General features: G+C 40.8%; 1 protein-coding gene across 4 annotated transcripts in view; it reads right to left on the reverse strand.

The window, feature by feature from the left end:
* SCAMP1 (secretory carrier membrane protein 1) overlaps positions 1 to 10,712 on the reverse strand; it is a 34,770-nt gene extending 24,058 nt beyond the window's left edge. The window contains exons 1-3 of one of the 4 annotated variants that reach the window (XM_075590970.1): positions 10,533 to 10,698; positions 4,339 to 4,449; positions 3,567 to 3,644 (exon numbers count right to left, since the gene is read on the reverse strand). Coding sequence is in view for 2 of the 4 variants with exons in the window: in XM_075590950.1 (XP_075447065.1) it covers positions 3,567 to 3,644; positions 10,524 to 10,589 (144 nt within the window). In the remaining 2 variants the exon portion in view is untranslated. Of the gene's footprint in view, positions 1 to 3,566; positions 3,645 to 4,338; positions 4,450 to 7,489; positions 7,563 to 10,523 lie in introns of those variants that run through there. The other 3 variants (XM_075590950.1, XM_075590961.1, XM_075590981.1) reach the window with 3 other exon arrangements.
* Between the last annotated feature and the right edge of the window lie 1,950 nt (positions 10,713 to 12,662).

Below are 12,662 nucleotides of genomic sequence, written 5' to 3' on the forward strand. Positions count from 1 at the left end.
TATGTATATAATATTTTCTATTAAGATGGAGCTGTTTTGAAGTTTGACGTGTACAGACATGTTCAACACCGTTTTATTATAAATACCAAAAAAAAAAAAAAAAAAAGCAAAGCGCTCAGCTTTTAGTGTATTAAAATTAAAGGAATATGGAAGTATAAAACGCACATACAAAATATAAATAAAAATCAGGTTCATCATCTGTAGTCACAGGGGCACCAAGAACGGCTGTCACAAAGTCACTTCCACAGAGTGAGGCAGAGGCGTAGATGGCAACAGGACGCGTCGCGCCTGGATGTCTGTAATGCGCAGCACGCCATTCCACCACCACTAGTGCTCAGTCCTCATGCACCCGAACATGCAAGGATGCACAGCGATAACGTCTGTGCCAGCTGAACTAGGTAGCTCTGAAAGAGTCCCAGAGCAGATGATGGTGGGGAATATGCGCATCCAAAAAGCGACCAAGTCAAGTTGGGTAGCTCCCGTCGAGACAAGTATTCTCTGGATGAACTCAAGACTACCTGTCTCTCTTGCCAGGAGCTACACAACTCGATTTGGTCGCTTTTTGGATGCGCATATTCCCCACTACCATCGGGTCCGTGACGCTTGCTGGGCGACCTAGTCCAGCTGGCACTAATGTTATCGCTGTGCACCCTTGCCTGTTTGGGTGCGTGAGGACTGAGCCCCAGTGGTGGTGGAATGGCGTGCTGCACATTACAGACATCCAGGAAAGACGCGCCCTGTTGCCATCGACGCCTCCATTACAAGACAAGGGTAAAAAAAAAAACCTACTGGGAACAGACCCAGAGACTCCTTAGCACATTCGCAACTGTGCTGACAGAGGAGATACTGTCTTGAGCACAAAGGCTGTGCTGAGAACAAGACACCCGGACACCACTGACATGAAGGGCCACCTGCTTTCAGGTACTGCTTGAGACTTTGGGGTGATAGGCTGGTAAGGCACTTTTTCTCCCAGTCTTGCAGATAGGGACTGGGGAAGTAAGCCCTTACAAGGGAGAGGTGTTTTGTTTCTTTTGTATATATGTTTTGCCTTAAACTACTGTTTAAAGGGACAGGCTAAATAAAGCCATGTTTTAATTTCCCCAAAACAGTCTCCTTGTGTGTACGTCTGCACCTGCCTCTTACAGTGTGCTTTAGTGATCTTTTTCGTATCACTGTTTTATTATGTTACTTGTATATTAATTTGCAGGGTTGTTAAAGAAATTACATCATTTTTTTATTTATGAATAGCAACTAATATTTTATTGCACCCGTTTTGCTGTGAGAATTGATTGTGAAATGTAGCCATTTTTTTTTCTGTTTTGGAGAAATATTGTATTTATCCTTTTTGTTTTCTTTGCCCTTTATTTTGTTTTATTTTTATTTTTTTAATTGTGGCTTCTGTTTTGATTGAGAATTTCTAAACGTTGCCTGAACGTCAGCCCCGAGCCTTGTCTCCTCAGTTAAGTATGAGCCGACAACCATGCTCGAAGAGGGCATATTACATTTATAAAACATATTACATTTCCAGAACTGTTACAAAACACCACACATTATAAAAACAATATTTACATTCATAAAGGTGGCGTTACATGGTCAAGTGGTTTTTCATTGCTGAAGATCAAGGTTGAGCTGCTAAGCAGTACAGAAACTTTAAGAGCCACTAGCCCAGTGTTTAAAATAACTCCTCGTAATCTTATATGCAATTAAGCCCTAAACATTCACTTAAAAACAGTCACTTCTATAGGCAAGCTCCAAAACTGCTTCATGCCATTTTCTTCATCACAAGCAAAGCACGATATCATGAAATCAGTCAAAATGCCTTAAGTAGAACATCTTTGCTGCAGTATTTAATTTTGATAAGCGTGGGGATTTATCAAAACATTCTGCTTCAATAAACCATTTTTCATATCAAGAAAATCAAACCAATGGAAAATTTATGACAGCTTATTTTAGCAATAATAAAGAGGGCCATTTAATAGTGTCAGATAAAAGATTTATACAGCAACATCCACAAGAGAATTAGAACTTCTTTGTATGAAAATACAGGTATGTGTCCTGCCATTTCATATGTAGGCTTCAGTCAATATTATGCTTTCAAGTCACACTGTTTAATTCCACTGCACATACTAAACTATACAAACCCTTCTAACTAGAGCACAAACTTAATTGTTAATATTTTTTTTAATATGTTACTAGTAAAAGTTCAGTTGCTATTTTGACCAAGCGCCTAGCACTGTTTTATTTAAATCTAATGATAAACTTTAATAGTGTAAAAACAAAAATATGCTCTTTATTCATTAAACAGTGCTATTTATATTGTGCTTTATGTATTGTAAGTTTCTTGAATGGTGCTGCTTGGGGTTGCTATAGTTTAGTAAATATCATAGCGATCTGTAGATGGGGAAGGGAAATTATACAACTAAAAGAGATGGTGTAAACAAAATGTGTCATCTCACTTACTCTTTCATATTTGACTGATTTGGTTTAGTTGCCAGTGTTTCTGCTCTCACTAGGGAAGTCAAAACAGCCAGCAGGCAGTCTTAGGCCACACTTATAGTCCTTGCGACCATACCGTCGCGCCGCTCCTACTATAAGCGCACGCTACGGATTCAATACATTTGTTTTGACGCAAGTTGCATCGCCAGGACTATAAGTGCGGCCTTAAGCTACGGCCCCAGTGCCTGCGCTGCACATGCAGCCGAGTCCCCCGGTCTACAGTGAGCTGCAGGGGGAAAGACACTGGGGTCGCGACCGAGACGTCACCTGGCAGGTTCGCCCTCATTGGCTGAACCGCCGGGGGCGTTGCCTAGCACTCCGTTGCGAGTCCTGATCGCAATTTTCTTTGAGAGCAGGAGTTTGTCGGCGCGGCGCAGCGGGGCGGCCCCCCCTAGCAGTGGCCCCGGCCCCATTGTGGGGAAGCTCATGTCCCTGCAGCGTCTGCCACAGCGGGCGCTGCAGTAGCCAGCGGGGACCTGGCCTTATGGACCAATAGGAAGCTACCTTCTTTATGCACAATGCTTTGCAGTGGGCAATGTATACAAATCTATAGTTTGTGCCATAAGCAATAATAACTACAACTACACCCAACTTCCGCCTCATTATTTGGGTTCAAGCATTGTCTCTGTGCTGTAAACAAAGAAATGAATTAAAAAATAATAAATAAAACAAAGTACAGTCCCTTAATTGCACAGACTTGACAACCAACTACTGCTCCATAGCAGTTTCTCACACAACTCAGATCTGGAACTAGATCGGATATTTTCTCTAAATAAGTAGGAGCTTTGAGGACTAAAATGTATATGTATTAATATAAAAGTATAGCATATTAAGTTCCAGCAGTGATAAAGATATCCTGCCCAGGTGATATAATGTCTCATTTTGCAAGCTATATTAAAGTAACAAGGTGAAACATTGGTCCATGAGATCATGTGATACTGTACACACAATCATTCAACTGATGGTAAGAGGTGTAACATTTAAAAAAATAACAAAAAAACAGGCTCTTCAATCTTAACACAACCTAACAGCACAACTTTAATTACACTTATTAACTATTAAAATCTTACGTTTTTGGAATCTGAGAATGGATTATATTCTTCTAATCCGGGTGGTGTGTTTCTCGTCACCTGTGTAACTGAAGGATCCTGAAAAGGAAGACAGGAGGAGGATGATAAGTACAGAGCACCAGTTGGGCATCTAATTTTGCCAACATGTGTTAACCCTCTAAAGCAAAGAAAAAGGAAATCACTCATGCTTGTACTCAACAGGAGAATGAGATTACGTTTTTGAAACGCTTTCTAAAATAGAGAAAGTTTACAGAGCTTGTAGTAGAGGAGTGGCCAACTCCAGTCCTTAACAGCCACCAACATGTGAGGTTTAAAGGACATCCCTGCTTCAGCACAGGTAGCTCAAATCAGTGGCTCAGTCATTACGACTGCGCCACCGGTGCTGAGGCAGATATATCCTGAAAACCTGACTGTTGGTGATTCTTAAGGACCGAGTTGGCCACCCCTGATGTAGTGAATACGCAGATTAGATATCTCATGAAAGTCAGTGTAAGGATGTATTCCAACATAGGATCAAAATCAATCACAGGCTATGCTGTAACCCCGAATTTGAACATTTTGATTCTTCTTCATTTACAAAGGGGATGGCTCGACCTGGTTTACTTTACTCCACTACCCCCTCCCCCCAAAGAAAGCATGCCTCTTGTTACAAATCCATGTAGGAAAGGGAACTAGAATTAAGACAGATAAGGGAGGGAAAAAAAACAAATCATAAACCTTGGGCAATGATTACAGATATTTCAGAGATATTTTTAAGAAAAATAAAAATCACCTGGTTTAAACCTAATAAACAGATCACTCGCTGTTTTTGTTCAGTATGGTCCTAGGAGTGACTGCTCCTTTAAGTGTAAGCCCCTATTCTTTACAACAGGGATCTCACGAGCTGTAACAAGTATGGGATGATGGGAAACATGAAAGAAACTGGATTAAACATAAAAAGCAAAGCAGGGTTTGATTCAGGGTTTTAGAAGCAAGCTTTAATATTGCTATTATTTTTGTACGTCATATACCAGACAAGCCACGGGATGTTGTCAGATTGCCGGTCAGACTGCATTCATTTGCAGTTTTTGCATGTCATTCCTTTGGATAAACTCAATAAATAGGTGGCACAGGAGTCCAAAGGATGAACTTTTTAACTCAGTTGTCTTTACCCTCTTTTTAGTAACATGTAAAAGAGTAAAACACCAGTCATTCATTTTGTCGGACAATAAGCATGGGCATCTTATCTTACAACATCCTTTACTTGACCGCCTTTAAACTTTGGAAAGTAATGGGTTAGATGGGTTAGACAGCCTCGCCTGAAGGTTAAGGCTACTCTTACACTAAGGGCTACGGCAATGCGACCGTATGACGGCAGCCGTCGCAATAGCGGTTCATGCACTCTGGTGCAGGAGACCAGAGGGCGTGGCCGTGAGTGGTTCGTTCTCATTGGCTGAACCGCTCACATGCTGCCGACGCTACGCGGCGATCGCCGAAAAAGTAAAAATCCTACGACTACCAGCGATTGCTCCGTTGCGCCACCGCGGTCGCGCCCACTATGGGCATCCGCAACGGACTGCATGTACTTGCTATGGTAACTGGTTAGTTGCCAGTACTATAAGCGCAGCCTAATTTGCTCTGCACTACATCTGAGAATGCTTCAGGAGGGGCAATGGTGCCATATGCCTAAAGGTGGAAAACACGCCTAACTTTCTACTCAAATAGTGCCTGTGTAAAGCAGACTTTGGGAGAAATTACGCTAAATTACACCCGCAAATTCAATATGCTTACGGCTCCTTAACTCCTCTAGCAAAGTAAATATGTATAGATCCAATGCCCCATGCCACCAATAAACTTTCTACCCATTTGACATCTTACATTGATTCACCAAGGGCAGGCAAGCAAAACTCCAGTCCTCGAGGGCCGCAAACAGGCCAGGTTTTCAGGATATCCCTACTGCAGCACAGCTGGCTCAATTAGTGGCTCAGTATGACTCGAGGACTTGAATTGTGCCGGCCTGACCAAGGGAAATTTAAAAAAAAAAAAAAAAATGTAAGAGGCAAATCCAAGTGACAGGTGACTGCATTTTCCAGGCGAGCCAAACTTCAAACAAAGGAATGAACCAAACTCCAAAGAACTAACTCACCCTGAAACTTAGACACTACAAAGTTGTGCAATTACGGTCCCTTTAATTCCTAATTTTTAACACACAAGTTGGGTTAATACGAGACAAATGCAGCATTTTAGTACAGTTATGAGTCTTACATTACAACTACCCCTGCCTTCCGCAGCACAAACTACTATCTCTTTAGAAATAATGTGATACTTATGTAACAGCTAGCCAGTATGAGAGTCAAAAGCAGACATTTTTTTTTGTTATATCAATTTCCCTAAAGAATTTACATTTACATGTATACGTAATACAGAACAGGAAAAAATATCAAGGCAAAAAGAAAATCCTTGTTAATCGGCTGGTGCAGCAATCACTATATAAAGGTATTATTACTGGCTGCTTTGAGGAAAAGCAGTGTTTACTCACATATACTACAGCCAAAACATCTCACAGAAGTGGCAACACGCACATGCCCTTTTGATATATTTCTAGAAGTCATCTATTCATTTGAAGTTGCTGAACTTCAACAAATATACTGGAACCTCTTACTATGTGGGGGAAAAGTCACAAAAAAAGAATGATGACAAAATGCTTTAATATAGAGTTATGCATTTAAAACTTAGGCCTAAATGTGCTGAGCCAGTGGTGTGTGACACTGCCTGCGGGGGCATCAAATGACACCGCGGGGGCATCAAATGACACCGCGAGGTCATGTGACGTCGACGCCGGAGCCAAGGTAAGTGGGGGTGCGGGGGTGAAATGACTGCCGGTAGGGGGGCGCAGGGTAAAAGGTTTGCGCTCACCTGTGCTAAGCACAGAGACAGCTTATGGCAACAGAAGCAACCTGAATCAGCAGCTCATGAATTCCTATGAGAAAACAGAACATGAAAGTAGCCCCGAGATACTCTAGGTCTGCATCCAACATCCTAAAACTGATGTTACTAAGTGAAAGGAGAGCTTTCCTCAAAGGCAGCCATTTCTGTATTTATCGTTCTCTGGATAGAGAGGATAAAGAGCATGGTAAACGGTAAGTGGGGTCTGTGGCTATAATTGTACTGCATTGCTTTGCAATGTGTTGCAGCCCACCGGCAGCAAACAGGTGTATACCATCTATTTCTTTGGGTAAATGCTTTGTTGTAATACATTCAAGTTGCAGTTGAGCGCAATATTTGTTTTGTATTGCACCATGCTTTTTTTTAATGAAAGGCAACATGAAACACTAGATCAAAAAAAGAATTATTGTTTAGATATATTTATTGTTTAGACATCAATTCATATTTAGTTGCTTAGGATCCAGACACCCTTTTCCCTAGAAAAGGACTGTATAGGACTGTTTTGCTTTGATCACAAAGCATTTTTCCAATGCTTACAGCTGCACAGCTAGTAGGGCACAGACTGACATTTACAATTGTCTATATTCACCAACAACCATCCTACTGGTAAGAACAGATATTTTACTGATTAAAAAGCTACGCTTTTAGAAGCAATATACATTTGGAGAGTGTTCTCTTATTACCAGTACTCTAGCGGAAAAACTGGAAGAACAGGAGCTATTAAGTCACACTTTAATTGTGTACACAGTAATTTAATCCATTACAATATTACCCACCATCTCTGTACACAAGAGTATCAAGTGAATGCACAGGTATAAAGAAGAAACTTAACTAAATGTTATCTGATGGCACACAAGGAGTTTAAAATGTATTAAAACAGTCAACAATCACCAAATGCAGTTCATTTTTTGACACCTGTGCTTCAAAAGATTGTGTAAGAGCATGAAGAATAAGGGTTTTACAAAATAAAACATGCAATTGTTCATAGCTTTGCATACCACGGGTTGGTGGGCTCCAGCAAAGGGTTTAGTTCCATCTCTCTGAATGACAGCAGTTTAAGTAACCGACAGCCTTTTCCCCTGTATTTATGTAGTTCTCTCTCTGTGCAGCCTGTCTGAGCGACTTTGCACACTTTTAGCTGACCTATTACTTACAATCAGATTTATACCAGATGACAATAAATAATCCGATACCATCACGTGCTGCAAGGTAATAACTTCAATTCAGGGACACATCTAACGGGATGAACTGCAGGGACCATCAGCTGACAATGGGTCAGTCACAGCAACATTGGGGATACGAACATTACACAGAAAGCCCCTCCTAATTGTCAACATGATGTAGCCCTGTTCTCAAAGCATAAAAATAGTTATTCATATTTTTTGTTTAGCTTCTGTGGTTTATATGGTAATCCCTGGTGACCACTTTAATTTAGCATTGCTTTACAGGGCTCTGTATCTCAGGAAGTTACAGTGTGCTGCTTCTTTAAACTCTTTGCTGCCAGATTAGTTTACAGTGCACCCCAGAATACATACTTAAAAAGAAAAAAAAAAAAAAACACACTGCACTTTATGCCAGGTATACAGGAAGAAGACTGCAGTAAGGAAAGTGCTGGTACAGGTAGCCCTCGCTATCCAACGTTTCACTTTACAACGAATGGCATATCCAACGCTTTACAATGCAACCCTATGGGCTGGTTTTTAATGCCGGAATGCGTTATCCAACGCTCACCACCACTAACATGGGACTCCCGTTACAACTGTTTCACTATCCAAGAGTACTTCCAGAACGGATTCCGCGGGATAACCGTGGACTGCCTGTATAATCTGCTGTGCAATAGTAATCTTATTTGACTACACTGAAGAGAAGATGGTACCTTTGGGAACAAAACTAGCAACTGTCAATTCTAGTTGACTATGGTACTATAAACAAAGCCAAGGAAGAAAATTAAACAGTACAGCAGATTGATTAGTTCAGATGTTATATTATGCATAGGTACATTTGTAAGTATAATAATGTAAAGGCTAAACTTTAGTAACAGTTTGTGAGATTTTTAGATTTGCTTCAGTCTCATTTTAACCCTGTATATGCAGGATATTTTTGGGGGTGGGGTGCTGTACATACGGAAATGTATGTATATTACTGATTTTAACACGTAAAAATGTATACTCAAATGGGGGAGGGGAGCAGTAGCCCCCCACTTGTTCCCTACTTCCAGCCAATTTGCACATAGGCAGTGAGACTTAACCCTTACACCTATACCCTGAGGGCTAACCCCTCCGTCTTTGCTATTAGTGCCTCCTGTAGGATGTACCCTGCAATGTACTGCAGGTTCCTCCGAGAGAAAGAGTTAAAAGGACTAATGTGATCTAATTGCAGGGATGGGTTTCTTAAGGAAAGAAATAATTGTAAGTATTTTATATAGTTTTTCAAAGTAACCGCTGTGGGAAGGGAGCCGAGTGCTGAAAGGGTTTGTACTCTTAAGCTGTAGAAATTGTTTGGTGCAATAAATGTTCAAGCAACAAGAGCAATATTACTGCAGATATAAACCAAGACATTGTGTACACGCCTCTATAATATTAAACATGGTTTGTTGGTATTTCTCCAAAATGTAGTACAAACTGCAATCCAAATGCGAAAAAAATAAATGTCATTAAAATTAGTAAAGTGAATATGAACTGGTACAAATCCTTAATTCGATTGTAGCCCTACAAAAGACTGCGATGGGAGTCTGCATTCTAATTCCTGGGGATGTTCCCACTCCACAAAATATCCAGACTAACAGATCGCTTCCCCTCACACCCCCCCCCCCCTTTCTTCCTTCTCTCTGTACCTACCAAAAGTTGTTGCCATCAAGACAGATGAATAAACGAAAAGAAAAAAAACTAGTAGATACCACAAAGGGATTCCCTGAGACAGATACCTCTCCCCTCCCAATACTATGGGGTTTATTTTTAAAGTGTGCTAGTGATCATTAAAGCCAACGGGATGTTCCATGTATTTTCCGTGTTTGAACGGCTCTAGAAGAGCCTCTCCCACTTCAATAAAGCAACTGTTCTATTATGTAGCAATATTGTTACATTTTGGCAGATTTTACATTAGGCAACACATTAGGATCATGTATTTCCTCCAACATTAACAGCTTTATTAACACACACACACACACACACACACACACACACACTATCCTTAGAACAACCAGAAGATAAACAATAAGACATAAAAGGGGATTCAAATAAAAATAGGTGGTTTACACTTGTAACAGATTTTTTTTCTATGAAAATATCCATCACCAATAGCTAATCCAATAAACTGTTAGTTCTCTTCAGTCCTATGCTCCCTTTCCAAAACATGTCATTAATAATGGGTGAGGTTGGGTCTTGGTGTAACATGAGAGGTTATGGAAGCAGGAGTAAGTGACACCATATAGCAAAATGTGGCAGCTCCCACAGGTGCCCACTGGTAAACTACCTGCTCCTACCCCTCTCTCTGCATAGTACTGACAAGTACATCCAGGGAATACAAATCTTGTATAAAAACACTTTTAAAACAGGAGACCTCACAAAATAATTAATGTATAGAAAATGTTTTAACATAACACACAACAGCATGTAACCTGATCAGCCAACCATTAAAAAAGGTTGAACATCAATGTGCTAATTATTAATAATAATTTAAGAACATATTCTTAATACTATATATTATACACAAAGATTCAAGCCACTGACATTTCACAAGTACTTTTCGTGTGTGTGTGTGTGTGTGTGTGTGTGTGTGTGTGTGTGTGTGTGTGTGTGTGTGTATATATATATACATACACACACTTGAGAAGTGTTTGTGAAATGTTAGTGGCTTGAATCTTTGTGTATAATATATATATATATATATATATATATATATATATATACACACACACACACACATACGTGTTGTATATGTGTCTGTAGCTATATACATTCAGTATCTGTACATTCAATACAATTCACATACACACAGGAAGGCTATTGACATATTATATATAATCACACGCACAGCGCTCACCTTGAAGGGATTATTCAAATCCGGGTCCGCGAACGGATTGCTGTCGAAATCGGACATGACGGTGTGTCACGGGCAGCTCCTTCCCCCGGCTCCCCCCGGGCACCGACCCGCAGGAACCGTTAACCCCAGCCGCAAAATGGCAGCTCCGGAAGTGACATCCCCTACCTACCCCAGGCTACACCATACGTCAGCAGCCCAGCGAGCCAACCGCTACCTGCCTGCCCTGCTGGAACGCACGCGGCGAACAGCTGATCCATGCACGCGTGACGTCAGCGCGCCGAGGCCAGAAAGAGAATGCAATAATGTAGTGTGGCCTGGAATGCCTGGCTTCATGTGCAGTTATCTCCAGTGCACAGAGCAGCTGCAATACTGCCTACTAGAACTGTTACTTGTGATAAGGGACATGCAAATGCATTCTCACACAAATAGCAACGTTGTGTTTGTTTTATTACTGTGTAGAAATGATTGTTCTTTCTTTTTGTGGATTGTGCACTATTGGTGCAAGTTGTGTTGACCTTTTTTAGCGAAACAGCATACAAGCAGGTATGCTGAACAGAGTGGTGACTAGCAAGAATGCATGGTGCAGTAGATTAATCGTGCTCTGTCTCATTGGGGGTTATTAATTGAACTGCTGATTGGGTACTACTTACATCTCAGCCCTAATTTCTCGTTATGCACCATCCAGACTCTTGCGTTCTTCTCAAGGATGTCTTCTTTCTACCCCCTTTGTATCTAAAGACCTCTCCCACCTTAAACCTTTCTCACTTTCTGCCCCACACCTCTGGAATGCCCTTCCCCTCAGTACCCGACTAGCACCCTCTCTATCCACCTTTAAGACCCACCTTAAGACACACTTCCTTAAGAAGCATATGAATAGCACTGTGGATATTCTGAACACGATACATAAAGCTTGGCCCCCTGCAGACGCACTTACCAGAACTCCCTCCTACTGTCTCTGTACGTTCTACCTACCAATTAGACTGTAAGCTCCTCGGGGCAGGGACTCCTCTTCCGAAATGTTACTTTTATGTCTAAAGCACTTATTCCCATGATCTGTTATTTATATTATCTGTTATTTATTTGATTACCCCATGTATTACTACTGTGAAGCGCTATGTACATTAATGGCGCTATATAAATAAAGACATACAATACAATACATTCTGATGGAAACACCTATTAGTTTGAATGGGCGTTTCTGTGCAGTAATGCCCTGAGCTGAACCAGTGGCTCAGTGAGTAAAGGCATTGACTTTGATAGCAATGATACTGATTTTGAAGCTGGGGAGCTTGGTTCAAATCCCAGTGTCTGCTTCCTGTGACTTTAGGCAAGTCACTCATGCACCAAAAACATACTTGACACCTGGGCAGAGACCATGTCAGTAACAATTTTATGTGCTGCTTATAGTGCACTATACTGTAATTGTTAAGTGCTTTGAGTCCCATTGAGAGAAAAGCACTACATGAAATAAAGTTATGGATATAAGGTAATCAAACCAGTTTAATGAATAACCTCCCATGTGAAGTGCTGCAAGTCATAGAGCCTTGAACGGTACGTTCGGTAGAAAAAAAGTATAATTTTCCACACAAAAAAATAAATGTTAAATAAACACAAAATATTTCACTTTCGGCAATGACGTGTGATGGGATGCAGTGAATGGAATCGTTCTGCATTAAGGTGCCTTATTGCTTTATAACATGTAGTTCAATGTTCTAGTAGCTGCATTAGTCCTGTGACAATGTTGTGGGTTGTGAGACCGTTTTAAGTGACTAGCATGGGAGTTCTTCTTAGATGAAATGATAGTGTACAGAGGTTTCCAAACCGCTCAAACTTCCTCTTACAGTCTACTGACTGAAATAATGAAAAATTGTTGTATAAATATTTAAATAAAAGTAGAATATTCCTTTGATAAAGGTGTAAAAGAATAAAGGATAAATGCATTATAGAACGGACAAATCTAAATACCAGTCAGCAACTACAGTATTTGGAAACTAAAGCACTAGCTCCATTTACTCACTCCAGATAACACACTTGCCATAGGTGTTACCAGTACTTGCTTACAGATTGGGCACTCAATAAAGCCACTGGTACACAACTGCGTATCGTTCAAACAGTAGGCAAAAGTGCTAC

This window comes from Ascaphus truei, chromosome 1, assembly GCF_040206685.1.
Source record: "Ascaphus truei isolate aAscTru1 chromosome 1, aAscTru1.hap1, whole genome shotgun sequence".
Lineage (NCBI taxonomy): Eukaryota > Metazoa > Chordata > Amphibia > Anura > Ascaphidae > Ascaphus > Ascaphus truei.